The following is a 24,712-nucleotide window of genomic DNA, read 5'->3' as shown; positions in this document are numbered from 1 at the left end:
ACATTCCCCACACACTGACATCCCCCCACACACTGACATCCCCCCCCACACACTGACATCCCCCCCACACACTGACATCCCCCCCACACACTGACATCCCCCCCCACACTGACATCCCCCCCCACACTGACATCCCCCCCCACACACTGACATTCCCCCCCCCACACACACTGACACCCCCCTCACACACTGACACCCCCCACACACTGACACCCCCCCACACTGACACCCCCCCCCCCCCCCCCACACACTGACACCCCCCCCACACACTGACACCCCCCCACACACACTGACATCCCCCCCCACACACTGACATCCCCCCCCACACACTGACATCCCCCCTACACACTGACATCCCCCCCCCACACACACTGACATCCCCCCCCCACACACACACTGACATCCCCCCCCTCACACACACTGACATCCCCCCCCCCACACACACTGACATCCCCCCCACACACTGACATTCCCCCCCACACACTGACATCCCCCCCACACACTGACATCCCCCTCACACACTGACACCCCCCTCACACACTGACACCCCCCCCACACACTGACATCCCCCACACACACTGACATGCCCCCCCTCACACACACTGACATGCCGCCCCACACACATTGACGTTCCCCCCTCCCCCCTCCTCCCCACTGTGACATCCCTGCACCCACACACACACACTATGACATTCCCACCCACCCCCCCCCCCACCCCGCGCCGCCCCCCCACTCAAACTGTGACACAGCGTGCAAAACCTGCTTTGGTATTTAAGAATCTTCCCCAATCCTGTGAGATCATAAATAATATTTAATGATAATAATTATTATTAATTAATAATAATTTGATCACTCAATCCACCACACTGCTGTGCACAATTTGCTGCCTCGTTTCGCCCATAAAATGTACAGTTGATTCACTTTACAGTACATTCTGTGAAGCGCTTTGAGACATAGGAACACAGGAATTAGGAGCAGGAGTAGGCCATTCGGCCTATCTATCTATCTATCTATCTATCTATCTATCTATCTATCTATCTATCTATCTATCTATTTCTATCTATCTATCTATCTATCTATCTTTATCTATCTATCTATCTATTTTCTATCTATCTATCTATCTATTATCTATTCTATCTATCTATCTATCTATCTATCTATCTATCTATCTATCTAATCTATCTATCTATCTATCTATCTATCTATCTATCTATCTATCTATCTATCTAATCTATCTATCTATCTATCTATCTATCTATCTATCTATCTATCTATCTAATCTATCTATCTATCTATCTATCCTATCTATCTATCTTTTATCTATCTATCTATCTATCTATCTATCTATCTATCTATCTATCTATCTATCTATCTATCTATTCTATCTATCTATCTATCTATCTATCTATATCTATCTATCTATCTATCTATCTATCTATCTATTATCTATCTATCTATCTATCTATCTATCTATCTATCTATCTATCTATCTATCTATCTATCTATCTATCTATCTATCTATCTATCTATCTATCTATCTATTCTATCTATCTATCTATCTATCTATCTATCTTATCTATCTTTATCTATCTATCTATCTATCTATCTATCTATCTATCTATCTATCTATCTATCTATCTCTGAATCTCTGAATCTCTGAATCTCTGAAGATGTGATAAGGCGCTATATCAAATGCACGGATTATTATTATATCCTGTGAAGCGCTTTCAGATGTTTTGAAGATGTGATAAGGCACTAATCAAATCGTATTGAGATGACAGCTTCCCCTCCCCCCATACTGTGGTGACAGCCCCTCCTACCACTCCCACTGCGATGACAGCCCACCATTCCCCTCCCCCCTCCCCCCCCTCCCCCCCCCGGGCAATGGATATTGTATACATCACTCTTATTAACAGTAAGTTTCTAATAGTTGGATAAATAGCTCCAGTATTCCCTAGTCTTTAAAGTGTTACTATCGAGCACCTATTCCTGGTGTAGTAGCATAGCAACCCACTTCTACTCACTTCCCAGCAATTGGGAAGCATTGTAGGAAATTAATTTATTAACACTTGTGCTGCTAGACAGATATCAGGAAATTTCTCAGCCAACTCCTGCTATAATGCAGAATACACGCACATCCATACACTCGTATATATATATGGATTGCTTTATTACTATAATATTGACCCGAAGCTACAGAGCACAATATTAAATACTTTGGTTTTGTTTGACCTATTGTTCCTTTAGTCCCACGGTTCTATTTTATTTTACATAAAAGTTTCAACCACTGACCCTCCTTTCCTTCCTCACCTTGTCATGTTTTTTGATAGACATTCCGAGGACCTTTTCAGAAGTCATTTTCCAGTGAATGTTGAAAGTGAAATTGATTGCAGTTTAGGAATATCGTTGTTTACTATTGGCCTGATTCTCACCCGGTTATAGAAGTAAAAGGATTGTATGTTTATACGTTTGTAGTCAGCTTCATAACCTAAGGGAAAATTTATGGTGGAGCTCGCGGTTGTTTGGATAGTATTTGGCATATACAGATCATCCTAGTACAATTAATGGAGAGTAAAGCTCCTTTCAACTTGCCCAGTGTAAGAGGAACCCTTCAGTAAACCAATGTGAGTTTTCCATTTGTCACACCAGCTATCTTATGTCCTCATCCAGTGAAATTGCCAAATACTGAATAGCTCTGTGCTTGTGCTGACTTGGAACTGTGTTCATAGAGCTAGAGCAATTTAATCTAAGATTCCAGAGAGTAGACTTTTTTCTATTGGTTTAAGGTAGATTCAGACACAAGTCCCAGAAGTGAAGAGATACCATAAATCACATAGCTTCCTCAAATTCATTTTTAAATGAGGAAGTGCTTTCAGGCTACACTGTGCAGTAATCTCTATTCTGTTGTCCTTCCTTTAGTAATCGTTGTGACCATTCTTGTCTTTTTTTTCATCCATTCCTGGGTGCATTTTTAAAAAGAATCTGAAGCATATTTTTGATTTAATTATTGCTGGTGAAACTGATTGATCGGTAGCTGATGTATGATATTCTAATTGTGCGGAATATTTTTAGACCTGATTTTCCCTATTTTGAGGCAGATTGCAGAGTACATTCATACCTAAATTGACTAAATTTTGTTTTAACTGAGATAAAGGCCAGTGTAAAATATTTGACAAAATCTGACGCAAAAGAGTAGAGCTCAAGTGGGGCAAAGTGAAAATATCAGATTGGTTTGTTGAAGTGCTACAGTTTAGCAGTGTATAGATAAAATTTTAGCTGGTTTAAAAAGACTCCAGGGAATCCATTTGAACTAGGAGTTGCTGGAATTTCACACAGAAACATTTTATCTGAATTAAATATAATCTTGGTAATTAGTTTCTGATATTTTATGGAGATTTCAAATGACAATTCAAGGTTGTTTTAGCTGTATTGGTTATATTGTACAGCACTTTGGGACGTCCTCTCGACGTGAAAGGCACTATACAAATGTAATTTTCTATTGTATGTACCTTTTGGAACTGCATTATCTGATTTGACTTAAGTTTCAGAGACATAAATATGCAAAACTCGATTATTTTATACCTATGATTCTTATGCAGAAAATATATATAGATAGCTAATTAGTTTAAAAAAACATGGCTGCGGATATGAGTGATTGTAGGTGTTTGAAATATGATGAGGATACGCATGCCTGGATCTGCACTGCATGTAGCCTTTGAGACCTGGAGCAGTCATAACAAACCAAATGTGTATTTTCTAAAGACTTCTGTAGATAATAATTTTCAAAAAAATGTTCAAAATATTGGCGATGCCACTAATCGGCCTTGATCAAAACCTAGAAGATGCTTTTGGAAATGGGTAATAAGCCAGTTTGTCTCCAAAGGAGGTTGCAATGCAATTATGCATCAACATTTTTAACTTAAAAATAACACCTACTACTGCACTGAAGTTTTATTTTATGCCCATTCATTGCCTTTGAATATTCTTGGAATACAATATTTGTTTGATTGTCATTAAGTGCTGAAAATTCGATTTGACTAATAATCTGAGATTCAACAGCAACATATTACATTTATATAGCGCCCCTCACACAGGGTAACATCCCAGAGCGCTTGAGAGTGGCAGAGCACACTGCCATTCCGGGGAGAGGTGACCTTAAAAAGGTCTTCAGACGCAACATGCGGGTGGGAAGGAAAGGACAAGGCAGAGGGATAGGGGAAGAGTGTTCCACAGTTTCAGTGACTTTGTTTTGTACTTGTGCTGTTGTACGTGTAATGTTCAATAACGTTGGGTGTGCATCTTGCAAAGTTGGATTTTAAGAAAAGATTTGATTTTTTGTTTAATTCCTGGGTGGCTGCTATAAAAAGGCAGAATATCCCAGATATTGCTATTTGGAACACCATGATCTACTTAAATTATTTTGAGAGTTAATATACTGTTACTGGAGTTTTTTTAAATACAACTTCTAAGGAATATTGCAGTCTAATTTTATTAGTTCTGTTGAATTGAAATTGAAAGTGAATTGAAAGTTCTGTTTGTACTGTAGAAGATGGTTCCATTGAAAATGGTTCAGATGATGTGCTAAGTATATTATTGGCACGAACATAGTTATGACTTACATTTCAAGTTCAAAGTTTTTAATTTGAAGACCTATATTGTTTAATTTGTGTTTACCTGTATCTTGTAAACTAAATTCATTATCACTTGCCTTGCCTGTAGCATTTTTTACCAACACTATTCCTTTCCAAAGTACCATTGCATATTGTATTTTCCTTCTGTTAAACCGTATTAAATACCTAACAGAATAATGGGTCCTGGTTGTGAAGACTTGGGCAGAGTGTGGGCATGACATTACTGAAGTTCTTTTGAAACAATGCTCCTTTGATTGAGACCGATCTATGGTTTGGGCTTCACTGTGAATTTTTTATTTGTTACATGGAATTTATTAAAACAAAATTTTTAAATATTTCCAAGCGGCTTTGTATGCAGTAATTTATTTCAATGAGGGTCAGAAAGGGATGGTATTGAATACTGATGCTTTAGTGGTTCATGTTGGCAGTATTTAACAAATACGGTTTTATTTGTAATTTTTGAGTTGCACTTTTTTGAGTCACTTGCATAATGTACTGGCCAAATCCCAAAGAAGAACAAAGGCCTGCAATTAAGGGGACTTTTGGGGGAAGAAATTGTGATGACAATAATATAGAAAATGTATAATGGTTTTAGAATTATTGTGCATAATATTGCTAAAATGTACATTTGTTAACGTTGATCATGCTTGTTTGACTTGATTGGTAATTTTAAGAAGTTTTTGTGTCCCAACAACAACACGATTACATTTGTATAGCGCCTTTCACGTCGGGAGGACGTCCCAAGGCGCTGGACAGTGTACAGGCGAAATGTGGAAGCTAAAATCATTTGGGGGTACTTTTTGTAGCATTTAATTTGTTTTGAAACAGAATTGAAAACGAGCCAATGCAGTATTTGAGATTTTCAGCGAAGCCTGTTTTGAAGGACATGCAATTTTTAAAAAAATATATATATAATTTTCAGTTAATCTTTAGGATCCGTTTATTCACAGTAAAATCATTGCTCTGCATGGTTACACCATTAGATTACCAAGAGTACAGTACTATGTGCAGAGGATGAGATTAAAAATAGTACACAATTGCCCTTTCTAATAAAAGACAGCTGGAAGATTTGCAGCACTTTTTAATATTCTTTTGACCACAATACATTTGTAGCTAATAAAGGAAGTGACTTGTCAGTTTACTTATCTATTGCTGTCCAGTATATCATCTGTATGCACAAACTATAAAGTTTACTGATCTACATGCTCCACAGCAGGTATCATCTATTGATTTTTTTTCAGTCGAATTTCGTGGATCAGCAGATCAGAACCGTATATCTAGCTATGCAAGGCATCTATTTGCACCATTTTGCAGCCATTAGCACATTGTCTGACTTGTTTACTGAGCTCTGGAAAGATTAATACAGCCTTTACTTATCAACCTAATTCTTTAGAGTTGTGGTTATGACAATGTTGCGTAACAGGATCATTTTAGTGACCCAAGATAATCGTTCTTGTATTTGTATCTTACGTGCACAATGTCCACAATAGGATTTTTTAAAACTGTGTTTCAGTCATAGTAGTTTAGCAGGCAGCAGTTACACTAATTCAGGGACCTGAGGAAGCATTTCAAAACTGTTCACCTGCTAACACATTTTTTTTAAAAAAAGCTGCCCTCATGCAATTATAGAGGCCGGTGAAAATGACTGGATTGCCGCAGTTAATATTTGCTGACTAAATACTAAGCAGTGACTTCTGCAATGGACATTTCAAAACTACATGTGGCATTTTGCAATAGCTCTTTAGACACACATTAGCACAGATGTCCCCCACTTCATGTTCTATGTTCCCCACTTCAGTGATTCAGCTACTCATTGTTTTCACCAAAATTACATTTTAAATCCTGTTCAAGATCAAGGTATGTGATTCAGGAATGAAAAACATTCACATTTGTCTGCTTCAAGAATTTACCATAGTCATTTTTGGTAAAGCAGGATAACAAATCTGTTATGGGGAGGTGGGGTGTGGTGGATAAAATACTGGTTTAGGCAGCAATGAAGAAATTAATAATTACAGTACACTGTAAAAAATTCAGTAATGACAACGCAACCAAAGAGAACTCTCAATCAGTCATTGTTGGTAGAGTAGCAACATTTTACCTTTCTGCCATCTGTCAGTGCATTGAAATCAAGTGCTTCAGTAATCCTGATGTTTACCCAGTTTCCCAGGCAATAATGAGCGACACCTTTGATGGATGCAGTGAACTTGCTATTGTAAATGTAGTAATTTTAGTAGAGAATGAAAGTGGACTGGTGGAGAATTTCAGTATAAAATATCTAAAATGAATTGAGCACCTATAGGCTGTAATATTTAATGGAAGATCCCATCAAATAATCCATAATGTGGCAAGTACTGTTTTCAATTATGGATAAATATTGTAATTTCTGAGTGTTTTTATTTTCTGTTTTTTTCCAGGCTGGTATTGATTTCTCTGTTATTTCAAGAAACTGTTGAAATCCTGCCCGTGTTTGAAGGACAACATGGTTTCAATTCCAGAATTCTACCTAGGCAAGAATGTTCTCATCACTGGAGCCACAGGCTTTATGGGAAAGGTGCTACTTGAAAAGTTGCTGCGTTCTTGTCCTGGAGTAAAGACCACGTATATTTTAGTGAGGCCCAAGTCAGGCCAGGAGCCTCGAGAGCGAGTTGAAGAGATGCTAAACTGTAAGGTAAATAACATACAATGGAAATTTAAAAAGATCTATTGAAGGAAGTGAAATTTTCAAATATTTAAGAGGTTGTATAACTATATTTTGTAATTCCCTTTGAGTTTTGCTTCTAAATATTAAGACAAAACTATTGATTTTCCATTGCAGATGCTATATCAGTATCAGGGAGAATAGTATAGCATTTTGTGGTCGAGAAAGTTGCACAAATAATGGTTATAGGTAAAATTGATATTGATTGCAGGAATTATGAATTTGGTAATAGTTGCGAGTGTGTGGATTTCGAAAGTAGTTTCCCCCCTGCTGTGAGCTCTGTTACTACTTTATTCCGATATTACTTTTGCAATATGCAAGTTCTGGTATGACACAATGTTTAATTGGGCCACAATATGTAGTCAATTCACTTTACAACAACAACAACAACAACAACAAGATTCCATTTATAAAGCGCCTTTCACGTCAGGAGGACGTCCCAAGGCGCTGACAGTATATTCTGTGAAGCGCTTTGAGATGCCTCAAATCTATATCAATTGCGAGTATTATTTATTATTATTTAATGCGGGTTTGATTTATGAGGCTCTATAAGGAGTAGCATTTTAACTCTTAGTAGTGCTGAGTAGTTTGAATGTAAGAATTTCCATTTCTGAGCCACAGTGAATGCAGTGTCAAAAGTTTAGCAATTGTTAGTTTTAAACATGCATTTTTTTTCAGCATTCAGTTATATACCCCACTGTTATGCTCATCAGAAGTGTGTAAGTAAGGTGTTTCAATCACATTTGTTATTTTCCTGTGAAAAAGGAATACGTCTCTGCACAATTAATAATCAGAAACTTCCTGAACTACCCGATGTAAATATGCAGCGGTCGCCAGAAAAATAACATGATGCCATTCAACTGTTCTGATTATTGTGCCTTGCGTTGTGCCTTCAGAAGGTTACTGAAAACTGGTGGATGAATTGGTGTGGCTCACAGGCCTACTGTTTTTTTTATCTGGTCCTTTTTTTTAATACAAACCAGAAATAAACTTCAGAATTTTCTTCAGAAGCAATGATATTTATAATGCAGCAGTGTGTTAGGAGAATGGCCTCTCTTCTGCTGTGGTCAGGTTTGCATGTCATCTTTCAGGATGCTTATTTCAAGATCATAGCTCTGAATAATGTGGCATTTCCAAGTAAGCACACTGATCTTATCTCAGTGGGCATTTCCTTTTAGAAAAAAGGATTATGTTATTGATGTATTGATGCCTCCATTTGCAATGGCTAAAACTATTGCAGTAATATTATATTGCAATGATTTCTTGGTTCAGTACCATCCAGATTATACTAATAGGAGCAGAATCGGTTAAGGAGTTACCTGAAATATGAGTGACATCTGGAATTTTTCCAGACACTTAGCAGTTCACTGTGATCAGATTGACGTATTATTTGTAGCCATTTTGCCACTTCTAGAAAAGGACATGATTTTTTTTCACAATTTAAAGACTGGGAGTAGACTTTGTTGCAGGTGTATACGTGCACAGAAGAGCCTTGTTACTCGAGCACAATTGTTGTGCTTTTTAGGCACAGGAGATTTAAGATCCTGTAAGCTGAAAAATGACCAGATGAAGACCAAAGGTGTATGACCAAATGTAGGCCAGATTCTTAGGTAAAAATGCATTAATCGTGACCTGCAGGGTGTAAGTATGGAAAACATTATGAAGTTTCATCAGTACAAAACTACTTGCAACTGTATTTTGTCAAATACAGGTTCATGTAGTATTCTAATGTGAAACATACTGAATATAGGAATGGAGGAAATGACTCGCCTAATGTCATTTAATTCACAAATAACTGCTGTCAGGACTCTTATATAGAAATCACAGAAGAATCTGTCTATTGCCGAATCAAACTGTTAAATTGTTCATGTTTTTATTATAGTAAGTTATAATTGGCAACTTAACCTAGTAACATGAGTGGGTAAATGCTCGTCGTTTAATTACATTTAATTGGCTGTTGGTCTGATGGTACAGCCCTAACCAACACATTAATTTGATTTGGTTCTTGTGCAGTTTTGCTTCCATTTGTTCTGTGGCTGCTGAGTCCATCTATTCATCACCATATTCACACAGCTTGAATCCAGCTATACACTGCTTTCTCTATACATGATTTCATACTTTCTCTTTTGAGTCATATGTAATATTAAAATCTATACTCATATTACATATGAGTACATATTACATATGCCACATATGCGGCATATTACATCTATAAGCATTTCTAGTTAGAGTTCGACTCTTTCTTGTAGATCCCAGCTGTTATATATCAAAAAAAACTTAGAGTATTGAAATAATCTTGTTCACATCAATAATTGTGATAGATACCCAAATATATTTTCAAAATCTTATTAAAATATTGATAACATTGTTGCAGAATCTTGTTTCTGATAATTGTAGCTTGAGATCAAAAACTTTCAACGGTCAAGTTTCTTAACATTTCTTTTCTCTTTCCATCCTCTTCCACCCTCGCCTAAACAAAATCCATTTCCCTTTCCTTCTCTTAAGAAGGATCATCTCGCATTCTTCATCAGATGGGAGGGAGGTGGGATGATGGAATCATGTACTGCCCCCTTCATGATGGTCATTGATGTGTTCTGTCCTTCCTTTTTCTCACTTTTCCCAGGTGAGATTTTGTTTCGTTTGTCCCCTGATCCTAGTGACCCTGTGCTCAGATCAACAAGCAACTTTCCTGCTAAGTTTCCATTTAGATTTGGATGCAGTTAGACAATTTTCCTATGAATTTTCCTTCAAAATGACCCAGAACTGAAGATTTTCAGTAAATGTCTTGTTTCTTAAGCAATAACAATGTAATATTGATTTCCAAACTAATTCAGGCATGAGATTTTAACGTGAATGAACTTGTTGCATTCTAAATGGAAGCTTCACCATCTCTAAATTAACTTTATAAATAATCTGCTCTGGACATTGTTTAGATTCATGATTGGAAGCGCTGAGGGCAGATTTAATTAGAGGTAAAGCCATTGGAAGGTATTACTGTATTTCCCTAATGGAGCTAAGCTTTGATCTTGAGTAAATTGTTTTGAGCCTTCAATAAACTGGCAAGACTGTTGATATCTTTGGAAGAAACACAAGTGCATTTCTCAAGCTTTTATTCATTCAGAATGATAAATTGCCAAACTCTGCTACTTAAATTGTGAGGAAAAATCACGGTATTGAGTTGCATTATTGATATGTGCTCTATAATTCAATTGCATTCAGTTATAAAATTGGTGCGGTTGTAGCATTTATTTCTTCAGTTAATGGTTAACATCTGATGTTGCTCTTCGATTTTTTTCTTCTTCTGTGCAGCTTTTTGACAGACTCCGTGTTGAACAGCCAGATTTCAAGGAAAAGATTGTAGCAGTGAGCAGTGAACTGACCCAGCCAGAGCTTGGCCTTAGCCAAGAAGATAGAGAACTTCTGACATCCTGCATTAACATAGTCTTTCATTGTGCTGCAACCGTTAGGTTTAATGAAACTTTGAAGTAAGTATTTCCATTTACTGTTCCATGTAAAAGTAGACACTATTTGACATAGCATCGGCACTCTGCTTAACTAAGAATGTCATAACATCTAATGTAAATCTTTGAAGGTTATCAGTATTGTGGAATAAATCCAAAAATTCCATTTCATTTTCATTAATACATTTAAATTGATGAATTACTTCAAAGCAAACTTTTGTGCTTTCTGGAATATTTTTTAAAAATGCAGTAACTTCTACTCTGAGTTAGTATTTGATGGCGTTTTGTAATAGTGTATTTGATAATCTGGTCAATACAAGTAAGAATTTTTTTTGAAGGAGACGCTTTTTAATGTTCTAACAATGTAACAATAAAATCTCAGATTTATGGCAATTTGATGTCTAGCTAAACCTATCCACTGTCAGACCAACCAAATATCAGAGTCGCAAGCACTTTGTTACAAAGTTTATTTTTTGCTGTTGTTTTAATACTAAGATTATTGATGCGTGTAAGTGTATCTGCATGTGTTTTCTTATCAGCACCAACGCTTATGACAAGGACCTGCTGTCTATTGAAGCTCCTTTTTTTTTCTGTAAGTGCTCTATTAATGCAATGGAGCATTAAATCCCAAGGAGTGACTAATTTTGCTATTCTTCCATTACAGAGATGCGATGCAGTTAAATGTGGGGGCTACCCGCCAGCTCCTTGCTTTTGCACAGCTGATGAAGAAGCTTGAGGTCTTCATTCATGTTTCCACTGCGTATGCCAACTGCAATCGCAAGCATATTGAGGAGGTTGTTTATCCACCTCCAGTTGAACCTAAAAAGTTGATTGAAGCTCTGGAGTATGTTTACCGTCTCTTTCCTTTACCTTTTTTTATAAACCAAAAACAGATTTCTTTGGAACACATTAACTTTCTGTTATTGCAAATTATGATATTCAGACTTTATAACTTCCCCTTTCTGTCCAATTATCGATCAAAATGAATTTTATCCAAGAACTAGTTATTTCATGTCTTTCACCGTATGATTCGCTGTAAAAAATATTTAAATGTTTTGAAATACTGTGGAAAGCACTGAATTCCTCCTCGAGGCAAAGGATTCACATTGTGGCCTGAATGGCAAGACCACAATAATGATTTTCACTGCTCTGCTGCAGTGTAAGTAGAGAGCTATCAATTGGATCTTAAATAACATTATGAACTTTGTTGATTAGTGGAGCTTTGTGATGCATGTTCTTAGTTTTGCAACCACAAAGCACTCCTTAGCTCTCGGGGAGATTGGTGGGATCGGGAAATATAAGTTTTCTAAGTGAGCCGTACAAATTGAGCGTCAAAAGTACGATTTGTATAGATTCTTATGTTTTTTGAAAACTTTACAACGATTTATTTCAGTGGGTTGAATAGCTGATGTAACCATTTCTCAATGTGTACTTTTCTCTCTACTTGATGACAAGTTAGTTAGGAAACCTATTTAAAAACTGAATTTTCACAGATGGATGGATGATGGTCTAATTCAAGACATTACGAGGAAATTAATTGGAGAGCGTCCGAACACTTACACCTATACTAAAGCCATGGCTGAATATGTTGTACAGCAAGAATGTGGAAACCTCAACGTTGCAATTATCAGACCTTCTATTGTGGGAGCGAGTTGGAAAGAACCATTTCCTGTAAGTAAACAGTAAATTAAAGTTTAAGCTCCCACAGAAATCATGGTTCTGGTTTATGCAGTTGGATACACAGCAGCCAAATGTGCTAAACCCTCTTGTCAGAATGGTTTGGCTTGTTCGGAGATGCTCTCTTGTTCAGTTCTCAGTCTTTGCTGCTATGAAAATATCAAATCCTTTTTTTTAATCTTACCTCTCTTCCACTTTCTTTCTCTCTCTCTCTCTCTCTCTTCCTCCCTCGCTCCCTCCCTCGCTCCCTCCCTTCCTCCCTCCCTCCCTCCCTCCATCTCCTCCAAATTAGATCACAGCTTGTAACCTGATGAACATGGCCTTTGGGTCTGGGTATAGTGAACCATAGGTTGGAAAGCTGCCCTTTTGCCATCTGTGCTGAAAAGAAGTGTCCCAATGCCAATCATGCAGTATAACTGGAAAACTTTATTCAAATACAGGAATTTAATCGTGTATTCTCTGGTTTCTCAGTTTATTGCATTGTACCCAAACCCAAAGGCCACGTTCATCAGGTTACAAGCTGTGACCTTTCTCTCTTCTCTCTTCCTGGTTGGTCAGCAATAATGAATGTATTTGGGGAAAAGTTAACATTGAAGGAGCTAATCACCCTATTGCATCCACTCCTGATTCTGTTTCCTTTCTTCCTGCTGTCGTCAAAACAGGGCTGGATTGATAATTTTCATGGACCCAGTGGGCTCTTCATTGCTGTAAGTACTATTGGATTACACCTGCTACTGGGATATCAAATCCATTACATAAAAAGAACTATCCATTTCAAACTCTGCTACATTATAGATCTCAAGAATGTGCTGGACTTGTACTGATGACCTAATGCACAAATTGTTAGCAATATGTGATATAGATTCATTTGACCATTTAATATACAACATGACTTGAATGGTTTTCTTTGTAATAGCTTTTGATAACATTCTAAAATCTTGACTTCCATCTATGGGACTAAATTTGTAAAGCTCTTAAAATTCTGCAGATTTTGAGATATTAACATTCCAAAAATGTAACACAATTTTGTTATAAATTGCTGCATTATTAGAGAGTAAAAAAATGTTGATAATCGCGTTGCCTTTGATTATGGGTGAATTGTAATCCAAGAAAATATCAAGTATATTGTGATTGATAGAAAATTAATTTTACATTGACTCTTGTTTCTGTGTAATTTTGTTGACTTGCAGGCTGGGAAAGGAATTCTTCGCACAATGAGGGCTTCTAACAGTGCAGTGGCAGATCTGATTCCAGTCGATGTGGTCATAAACATGATCCTGGCAGCAGCCTGGTATTCTGGCGTTCATAGGTACAGCAGGTGACTCCTTTTTCAATGAAATAATTGGCCAGTGCAGTTTTAAAGAATTTAATCGAACTGCTGAACAATTCTCCAATAAATTGAGCATAGTCTAAAAGTACTGCTGATTAACAAAATTGCAGAAGCAACTATCTAGATATCTCTAGATTGTCCAACTAGTCCAACTCCATATCCCCAACGAGTCTGTGCCAGTGTTTATACTTCACATGAGTTTTCACACACTCTTTACACCATCCCCAAACCCTTCTGTTCCTTTCTCCCTCGTGTATATCCTAATGTTGGTAATTGCTAAAAAAAAATGAAAAATACTTAAAATTCCAAGTGGAAATCTGTTTAAATGTTAGAGGTAAGTCCATCAGTGCCTTAAAACGCCATGTGTGATATTCATTTTATTTTTCAGACCAAGAAACATCTTAGTATACAACTGTACTACAGGTGGCACCAATCCTTTCCATTGGGGTGAAGTTGGTATGAAAATAAAATTATTTAAGGATACTTTTCTTACAATTTATGCATTAAGTGTTAGGATATCTGTAGCTAAATTTTCTGAAGCTTACTGCTAAGTGATTATAGCATAGCAAAATGTAGTAATTGATTCAGAAACTCGACTCCTGTGTCTGAATCTTTCGAAATTCTACAACTGAAATGAAGCAAGCAGAAAATTCTCAAAACATTTTTACACAAATGTTACAATTCCAATGCATGTTTTTCTTGCATGACGTATTCCATTTAGTTTGTACATATTGCAAAGATTTAATCCAGTTTTATCAGTTAGCCCAAAGCACCTTGTACAGAAAAGAAAGCCACCACTAGAATATTATGGATATAATGAGGTGGGAGGGGGAGAGCACTCTTATTTCAATGCATGACTTAATAAAATAGTGAGCAGAGCAGACTATTTAAGCCAGACCAATTCCCGAGGAAATAAGTACAAAGTTTGGAAAGAAATTCCTACTGAATAGGGGTGACTGATTAGCTTTTTTTTTCGCTAATACTGGCACAAAATGCAATATAAAATGAAGCTTCCCTTACAATGATTTCTCTTTGGCCTCTGTCCACGTGAAACTCTCTTAATTTTTTTACTATGTGTTTGTGTGATCTTGCCATGCTGCTGTTCAAAAAATATTTTAATTCAAAGTCAAAAAACCTTTCCAAGTCCTATTACAATAATGATTGGACCTTGTGAAGATGGTCATTGATGTGTATGTACTACTGCAATATGTTTACTCAGAATATTCAGAATGCATCAAACTTTAGCAGCAGGTCTAAGTGATATAAAAATACTCCACCAACACCAAATTAGAAACGTGTCATGGTTTTTAAAATGCACAGTTGCAGAATATGATTTCGGGATGATCTAGCACTCAACAGATTCTACTTGAACGATTATAGCATCTGTTTTTAAAACTTACATATTTAAAGGAATGTTCTTGGTGGTATTAAGTTTATCAAGTCTTTTTTTCCCCAGTTTTGAAGACTTCAGTAGTGATGCATGATAGAACAAAAATCTTGTGAAATGGAATTGGAAGCTAGAATGCATCTTCTGACAGGACTTGTTGTACTGAGGCAAAGGGGGTGGAGTTCATCAATGGGGACAATTCAGTATTTTCTATAGAGAATGCAAATGTATGTCCAGATATAACACAGCACAGAAATTTTGGTTTATGACTTTTAATACTTGAATTTCACCATTTTTTTCTGTCTGTGTTTCCCTTTCTTTTGTCACATTTTCAAAACCTGGCAGAGCTATTTTCATGACCAATTGCCAACTGGGATTCCTAAAGATACCAAATATAGCATAGAATACTTTATTCTGCAACTGTTTATAAACAAAGTGGCTTATATTGATTCTAGAGACAGACACACCTTTTCAGTACCTCTCAATTGTCTGTGTATGATGCTATGTTACAGCTTGATGCATTTTATTCAGTCACACTGCAGCTGAGTTACATGTTAAAAGTCTTGTGATTTCTTATTTTGGGGTGTAGTTGGTGAAAATTATCTTGCTTCATTTCCTGTGTCACTAGGGCTGCTAAACTTACAGCACATACTTTGGCTGATGTCTTTGGTAAGGCAAGTTATTAAAAAAAGAAATGGCATGCAATAATCTTGTGGATACATAAGCTTTGTTTTTTCTTGCTTCAGCTGAATGCAAATCAAACTAATAAAGTATTGTTCCGGGCAAAACCCAATACAATTACAAACTAAAATATTTTCCTGGTCATGTTTTTAATGGTTGAACATTTTCTGCAATACAGGTAACTGTTTTTGAGATCACATATGATTATATTGCAATACTATCAGGTCACAACCTGGCTTTGATAATATTGTTGGTTCACAATGTAAAAGGAGTAGTTAATTTCAGTCAAATTTATCTAATCAATTCATGCTTCCTTAGCAGCCCTAATCCTGGCTGTCCTCGTAAAAGGGTTTGAGAAAAAGCAAGTCATTATACTGTCATGCAACTTTTCTTCCTCAGAGTACCATGTAATATCCACTTTCAAGAGGAATCCTCTCGAACAGGCCTTCAGACGGCCCAATGTAAATCTAACCTCCAATCACTTGATCTATCAGTACTGGATTGCTGTAAGCCACAAGGCCCCAGCATTCCTGTATGATGTCTACCTCAGGCTTACTGGAAGAAAACCAAGGTAATGGTGGCTAGCTTTACACTGAACTCGTATCCTAACAAACCCCAATATTCATCTTTCAGAGGTCAACCATCATTTTCATACTTCAGCAATCTTGAGCAATAGTCTCCATCGAACAGTCGAGGCACAAAGGTGCTAAACATTAGGTTGTCAAACTTTAGCAACGAAAAGTATGTTAGAAGGATCCAATCATTTATATTCTATATTCTACAGAGGAATGGCCTATAACTTGCTTGCAAGATACTAATGAAAATCCTTGGAACCTAGAAATATTGAGGGCTTTTATGTGTAAATTGTTACAATAGCAATATTAAAATAGGTCTCCAGGCTTTAAACAGCTTGTAACTTAATGCACAAAACACTCCCAATTGTCATTTCTAACACAAATTCCTGCACGTAAATGAAAACACTGGTTTGCGTGCATTTCACTTACTAGTAACTGTTGCCAGTTTGACAATGCACAGCTAGTGAAAGGTCTTGGAAATTACTGAGTTTGCTTTTAAATTCAAATGTAGATGGCCTTAATCAGAAAGCACAGCACTATTCTGATTGCTAGTAAATTAGTTTTACGAAATCACTTCTGATTCTGATTGTATTTAAGCAGAGCAAGTAATATAATATCTGGTGACAAATGGTTGCCCTTAATGTAGTGAAAAAGCTGTTGGAAAATGTGCACTTTGAAACTTATTTGTAGATAAAATGATTCAAAGGAGTGTTTTGTGACTTTTTTTAAATAGTATTTGGAGCCAGAGGTTTCACCTTACCTCTTCATTATCCCAGTAGTATATGATAAGCTTCATTAAAACAACAGTAATACTTATTTTCTCTGCAGAGTATCATATAAATGTATTCTTCAAGATGAATCCATTAGAACAGGCATTCAGACGCCCAAATGTAAATCTTCGTTCCAACCCTATTTTGCATCGGTATTGGATTGCTGTCAGTCATACAATACCTGCATTGTTTTGTGATGCGTTACTCAGGCTGACTGGTCACAAACCCCGGTAAGGATACCATAGCTGAGAAGAACAGTTGTGTTAGCAGTGTTTGGCAGTTGACAGGCACAGGCTTTTATAGCATGAATTTAATGTTTAACTTATATTTGTCTTGGAAGTAATGGTTAGCATTGATAACAAAATCTGCACGTTGTCAAATTTAATTTGAAATATTCAGGTTGAAATTTCTAGAAGAGTGCAGTGAAATTCCAATATACAGTTCAAAGAGTGATAGGGTGTGAATTTGTGACTGCAGTTTCTAACATTGTCACACTGAGCAGTGCTTTCCCAGAGGAAGGGAAACTTGGAGAGCCAGCTGGATGGAACGTGGAGTTAGAAGTTCAGGAGCAAATTCTCCTGCCTGATTTCTCAGATGGGGATGATGTGCATTGTAACTACATTGAGAGAAGGAAATAAAAGAATAGAGAAGTTGCATGTTTTTCACAATGCTTCCTATGGGCATAGGGTACTGATATATGGGCGTGTAGACCTGAATCTAGTCCTTTTAGGCCAGGTTTTTAATTCTGTTGCTTTATGATATCCTTATTTATATGGGGGTAATATTTTCACCCATTGTTGTTTGAACTAACCTTGGAGTTTGGGTCACAACTTTTCTCCACTTCCAACACCTCTTGAGTATGTTCCTAATTGGTAGTGGAGATTGAGAATAAGATTACCTGCTTTAATCTAGTTACATGATGTAGTTACGATTTATGATTGTAAAGCAGTCTCCATGTTCAAAGCTCCAACCAATCCTTCTATTTAATTCCTGGTTGGACCTGGAGGTATTTGAAGTACTTAGGCTTTTGTTTTTTTTGTTCTTTTAGACAAAGTTTCAGTCTTCACTTGGTCACTTAGTGATTCAGTGAATTGTTGAGTCATCTGTGTAAAACTTAATTGTGAAGGTTGTTGGGTAGACACAGTGTGAAATTCTTACCAGGCCTATAACTCTCGATTCTTATCTGTGAAGAGAAATTATTCTTTTTTTATGTGGTGATTAAACTATATTCAAAAACTGAGAAAGACTACATTAGTAGATAATCTTACATATATTTTTACTAACAAAGTGATGCTGATAAACTAATCATCTGTAGATTCAAATGTTACTTGTCAACCCTTTTTATTATGTTATCTGTGTGTCCTTCTGAACTGTTTTGGCTAATGAAGACTAGAATCATCTAGTCTCTTGTAGAATGCCAGTATTATATTTACATAGAGCTGAGGAGAGGAGGAAAGCAATTGCTGTCTGAGCAAGTTTTGGTTTCCATTATGTGGTTATTTTGCTTCTAACCAGAAAACTATGTGCGAACAGCTCAATCTGGGCTATGATGCATCAGGCTGATTTGGGTAATGATGATGACAGCTGTGTTTTAATGTACAGGGCAGGTAATTTATTGGCACCCATCAGAGCAAAAGGAGTTAGCTTTTAGGATTAAAGCTTCCTCCCCGGCCCCCGGCCCCCACCCATTTAGGCACCAAAAAAATGCTGGGATTACTATTATTATACACCGTGCTGGCGTCAAGGACTTCCAGGTCAACTGTAAAGCTCCCATAATCTGCCGAAGCTACAACCTCAAAAGAACATTTACCGCCAAATTAGAATTTCTGTCAATTGAAAATTGAGTTCAGATTGTTAAAACTCACTTCATTTTGGTTAAAAAAATTACACAGTCACTATATTCTACTGTGAACTGCTTTGAGACAGACATCCTCTCGACGTTAAAGATCCTGTATTAAATGCAAGTATTATTATTTATGTTTGACTTTCAGAGAGAAAAGCTGTTTGCAGCTTTCTATTTCTCATATTTTTGATTACAGTTAAAAACAAACTTGTGAAAAATTCCTAGAGGACTATTGCTAAAGATTTCCATGAGACATCTTGTAGTTATGGGGGAGATATGTGACATATCCCATCACGAACCTTGTACTCTATTATTTGTTTGCTGTGTCTTGGTTCAGGTGAGAGAGTAGATTACGGTGCACCTGTACTGTGGGAATTAATGAAGATCCCTATTGTATTTTTGGATGAAGTCCAAGCCATCAGGTTTGTGCTGCGTGTAAGATGGGAGTGTTGACAGGGGTGTTTATAGTACCAATACAGTCTTGTGGAAGGTGCCATTTTACTACATGTAATGGTTTGTCTTGCTTTATCGATCCAACAAAGTGTTGTGTGAGAATCCGAATGAGGTGCTAAGTGTCAGTCTCGTTTATTGGTAGTTGGCAATGTTTTGCTCCATGTTACATTGGTCTTGCGATAATACAGTGATGGAATGCAGTTTTTTTTTTTGGAAAAAGCTGACCTTGTCTGATACTCGAGTCCAGATTAACTTGAACTATTTTTCTTTCTACATAAACACGCAAACCACCAACTCACTGATAATTCATTTTATTGAGTCTATTTCCCCACATAAAAGCAAAGCACCATGCACATTAACAAAGAATACAGTATTTTGCCTTGCTTAAATTTTACAGTAGCTATTCCAGATGAATGTTCATCATTTTGCAATATGATAACTAATCAAACTAGTTGTCCACAATGTTTTAAACGCTAAATCCTTGCTTGTTTCAAAAGTTGACATTTTAGACAGAGACAACCTCCATCTTAATGTGTGTATACCGTACTTATAATTCCAGTGCTCAATAATTGTCAAACGTAAATCTTGTGTCCAGATTTAATTTGGGGGAATAGAACTGCATCTTAGAACATGTTTTCAATAAGCGTCACTATTTTCAACCTTATTCATACATTTTGTTGTGATGAATAAGGTTGGCATTAACGAGTGTTTGCTTTTTGCAGTGAGTGATTTGTTTATTTAAGCAGTTTGGTGCTATTTTACCTATAAAGGATCTGGTTTGCTGGTTAAATTGGTTTGCATTCTCCTGATTGTTAACTTGACTTTCATCATGTTTAGGATGATGAAAATCATTAATCGGCTACACAGGTCAATGATGCTGGTTGAATACTTCACAAGCCATTCGTGGGTGTGGAACACTGATAACATAAACATGCTTATGGGCCAGTTGAGCCCAGAAGACAAGAAAGTAAGTACTGTACTCTATAAGTGTCATACATATATTGCCTTTTGCACTGAAATAACATCCATTGCTATATAAAATTTGATTTGATTAATTCAGGGCATCATAATATTTTTGGCGGTGAAGTAACCATACTGCTTTTGGTACCTAACCAATTGATTTGCGCAAAGCTTGTAGAATGAAAGGAAAAGCTTCATCTTCTGGAATTGAGATATCAGGGCATGGATCAGAAAATATTGAAGAGATTGCTTTATTGAATTGAATTTTCCTTATCCTGCAGTGATATACCAAAGTATGTTTGCTGCTGTTTTCCAATTCATCCTTAGGCTATATGTAAATGTTTGCTAACAGATCATCAAAACGTTCCTCTTATAATGTCCATTACCAAATGACATTAATACACATTGTGGCTGGGACAGGATCCTGTAACAGTACCCAAGGTCAACTTTGCTTCTTTCTCTCTCGTTGAATATAAAACTCATGACTATTGGAAAATAACACCAAAACATACTGATTGATACTGGTCTGCACGTCCTACCTCAAATTGCATTAATACTGTTGAGTGTTGACTGTGGGTGTAACTGTGTATCCAGGTCAAAGTCAACTGTGGATGTTGACTATAGCCCAGATGGCACAGAAAGTCGTTTGCTCTCAGCCTTCCTGTTCATAAGGCGGATCTGCAAATCTGACAACAGGATTCAGACACAGCTGAAAAGCTTGGTTCTCTGAAGGGATATTCCAGGATCTAGGACTAGTTTCAGGATTAAATTTCATGACTTCAGTCTTGGTAGCAGACGACTACATGTCCAGAGTCTGAATAGCAAAATAAATCATAAAATAGGTGATAGCGATCTTACTGTTACAAACTTTGACTCCCATCTGGTTGCCTCCAAGCTTGAACTTAAGTAACCCTATTTGTCTTGCTGCAGAATAATGTTGCTGAACCAACCAGTTTGGTTCTCTGACTCTCCTATTGCATTCTTTGATTTTTATTTACCTCTCTAAGTCACTAGTACAATTACTCAAGGAGCTGAGAGGGGGAGGCTTTAAATTGCATGCGTCATACGTGAATGTTGAATGTTCTGGCTGGTGGAGTTGCAACATGAAACGTTGGGAGCCAGACAGTTCAGCTAAACTGATACCAATATCATGTTTCGAGTGATCTGCCTTGCAACGTTCAATTAACCCAAATGCCTTTCAAGTTTTTTTTACATTTGTTAATACGGAAATACTGATCTGAAGTTTCCTGGCTCTACAGAGGTCTAGCTGTTAATATGCTTGGATAAAATATATTAATTTGTAGCTGCTACAACTTTAAATGCCAGATTTTCTGCTGAACTTTCCTTTTTGAGATTTTGCCAGTTGTACAATAATTTTTGTAACTGACTCCACGCTGTTCTAATGCTACACCAAAATGCCTCTCGCTTTCTTCTCTCTCTCACTCTCCTCTCTCTGTCTCTCTCCCCCCTTCCCCCCTCTCTCTCTATGTGCCTTTTCTTATCTCTCTCTACCTCTAACTATTTATTAATTTATATAATGACAAACAAATCTATTTGTGAGCACATGCTATAATTACAAAAATGCAATTATGTCTGTGATTCACCTGCTAACTCTGCCTTAATATTGGTGGGAAAGCGTAAGCCTTTAGCCACTTTGCCTTCAGCCTCTCCTAAAATACCTTTACCTCACCCCTTCCCTACTTTCAAATCACACCTGAAGACTTACCTATCCCTTTGACTGTGCTGCTACCTTAATCTTCAGGTATGTGCTGCACAATATTCCCTTAGGGCCAAGGGCCCGGTGTCTACCCGGTTATACTGGTATAGCCAGGTTGCAGGCCATCTAAGAGGTGCTTAGTGACAGCAGCAGCTTTTGTTTTTACAAACGTCAGGAAACACCTGATCTTTGCTAGGTGTCTTCCCACAACAGCACAGGCAGATGGAAACTCCATTATATGCATGAATTACAGTGCTAAAAGCCAACATCATATCACAATGCAATGGAAAAGCACACAGAGCCCTTCTGAGGGTTTGTTTTAAACTGAAAGCTGGGTTTTGTTTTTACGCTTGCCTTGTGTCCTGTAAAATAGATTGTAAAATTGACTCCTGAGCAGCTTCGGACCCTTGGAATTATTGAGCTATGAGCCTTTTGCACCTCTTTGCATCAGAGCCACTAAAAAGATTGGCACAGGTGTCAAGTTGATCCTTTTGTTTCAGATGTGATTTTTTTCCCAGTGCTTTGGGATGTGCTCCCCTGGGGGCTAAACCCAATCTGTGTACCAAAAAGGCAACTGTTTGCACCATAATTTTTGTGTGTTGTCCAGCAGCAAATGGATGGATAATATTGGATACAGAATATCTGATGCATACCTTTTCAACTTTACTTTGTGTTTGTTACCTGAACCTAGAAGGTGATAAACAACATGTTTGAATGCTAGCTTTCTTTGTTTTACAAGTTCTGAGGTGTTATAGTGTACTTTTCTACAGTGATTTGTTAGTGGTATAAATCATTATCTTTTCCAAGCTCATAGTAATATATTTTTAATAAGAAGTACTTAACTTGCCATGCCTTTGTATTTGAAAGTAGACCCACTCTCTAGTGAGATGCTTAATAATAACTGCATTGCCCTGTGGTAATTTAGTGAACCACACATACTTTTCAGGTAAATAAAGATGTTGAATTAATTTGTTTTGTGAAAGATGCAATTGGGAATATCCTTTAGCTGCAGTTTTGGGATGATTTTTGTTTGTATTTTGTTCTATTTTAAATGTGACTGAGTAATAGGCAAAAGAGCTGATCGATTAACATGACATTTTGATGTAGTTTGATCAAGCACCAACTAATAAAATCAGAGCATTTCATGGCACAGAAGGGAACATCCGAACACTGTGCCAGGACCTGCTCTCTGAAAGAGTAATTTATTGATTACAAATGCTACTTCAGCATAGAGGCAAAGTACAACTACTTCTTTCCGTGATGCTAATAAATTCAACTGAGGACAAATTTGTCAAAATACCATTCTGAATTAGCCTCAACTTGCATCATTTTAGCATTAAAAATAATTACTCTCTTTTTGCTGGTCTGAGCAGCCCAAAGAGCTGCCTGTAATCATTTGAATAGTGCATTGTACGATCAGAATAGTCATGTCTCAGCATTCAATTTGCTAAGCAATTGTGGGAAAGAGGTATTGCTGGTACCAGTATCCAGTCAGTGATAGACAGTGTGTGTTTGTCTTGCAGCGTCAAGCTCCAGGTCCGTGCCAAAAAATTGAGAGATTTGCTCCAAAATGGACCTGTATTTGAATCTCAAAATCCACCATTCTTCTGATAGACATGATCAGTGGTTGTTGTGCTTAACATTCTCTCTCTTGTCAGGCTGCTGAGAAAGCTCTTTCATCATTCTTGTATAATATGGACCTGAAACTCAAGGCAACATGGTTTGATTTGCAGAAATGCAGTTTTAAAGTGCAGTTTATGGAATTCCTTTTCTTGGTAAACCTGTTATGTGTGGGGATTCAACAATACTATTCTAATATGACGACTTCTTACAGTATCTTTGATGCTAATGATATTTTTGTGGTATGTGTGTTAAGGTTTTCAACTTCGATGTTAGACAGCTTCACTGGGCTGAGTATATGGAGAATTACTGCATGGGAACCAAGAAATATGTGCTAAACGAAGAACTCTCTGGGCTTCCTGCAGCCAGGAAACATCTCATCAAGTATGTTTATATGAATAACTTAGAAAGATTTGAGCCACTTTTACCGTCATGTCATTCTCTGATCATTATCTGATGTGGTTTTATTTAGTTATTATATGTGCTATAATTCTATATGTGCATTCTAACCATGTGATGCTAACCCAATTTTACAGGAAATTGACTGTTGAAAAGTTAATATTATTTAGTCTCGCTAATACATCTGATGCTGATAAACCAAAATGGTGCACAGCTTTCCTAGACTCCCACGAGTGCTTGGGCATTCAGTACAATTGCTTACTCTTTTCACTTCTCAGGTTTAACTTTGAAATTTGGCTTAAGTGTCACTGGTTTATCCTCTGCCCCAATGCTCTTGCATATTACTATTATATATAATATTTTTACAGATAGATTTTTCTGAAAAAAAAATGACCAATTGTTGGAAAGACTTGTCTGTCCCCTTGATGTGTACCTGAAACATAAACCAAACCCACTCCATTCCACTGAGCTCACAATATACCCCGACATGTCTCCTGGTTCTAGTTACTC

The 24,712-nt window shown here is 37.1% G+C and overlaps 1 protein-coding gene across 3 annotated transcripts in view; it reads left to right on the top strand.

The window, feature by feature from the left end:
* LOC103175059 (fatty acyl CoA reductase 1) overlaps positions 1-24,712 on the top strand; it is a 30,615-nt gene that overhangs the window by 1,666 nt on the left and 4,237 nt on the right. Inside the window, exons 2-11 of one of the 3 annotated variants that reach the window (XM_007887807.2) lie at positions 7,046-7,299; positions 10,639-10,814; positions 11,455-11,634; positions 12,284-12,461; positions 13,130-13,174; positions 13,658-13,776; positions 14,186-14,253; positions 16,265-16,436; positions 20,344-20,473; positions 24,060-24,187. In XM_007887807.2, coding sequence (XP_007885998.1) covers positions 7,111-7,299; positions 10,639-10,814; positions 11,455-11,634; positions 12,284-12,461; positions 13,130-13,174; positions 13,658-13,776; positions 14,186-14,253; positions 16,265-16,436; positions 20,344-20,473; positions 24,060-24,187 — 1,385 coding nt within the window. In that variant the 5' untranslated portion in view covers positions 7,046-7,110. Of the gene's footprint in view, positions 1-7,045; positions 7,300-9,868; positions 9,953-10,638; positions 10,815-11,454; positions 11,635-12,283; positions 12,462-13,129; positions 13,175-13,657; positions 13,786-14,185; positions 14,254-16,264; positions 16,437-20,343; positions 20,474-24,059; positions 24,188-24,712 lie in introns of those variants that run through there. The other 2 variants (XM_042345458.1, XM_042345459.1) reach the window with 2 other exon arrangements.

This window comes from Callorhinchus milii, unplaced genomic scaffold (assembly GCF_018977255.1).
Source record: "Callorhinchus milii isolate IMCB2004 unplaced genomic scaffold, IMCB_Cmil_1.0 Scaffold50, whole genome shotgun sequence".
Taxonomy (NCBI): domain Eukaryota; kingdom Metazoa; phylum Chordata; class Chondrichthyes; order Chimaeriformes; family Callorhinchidae; genus Callorhinchus; species Callorhinchus milii.
Note: the sequence above shows the minus strand (reverse complement) of the source record. Positions and strands in the feature narration are given on the sequence as shown.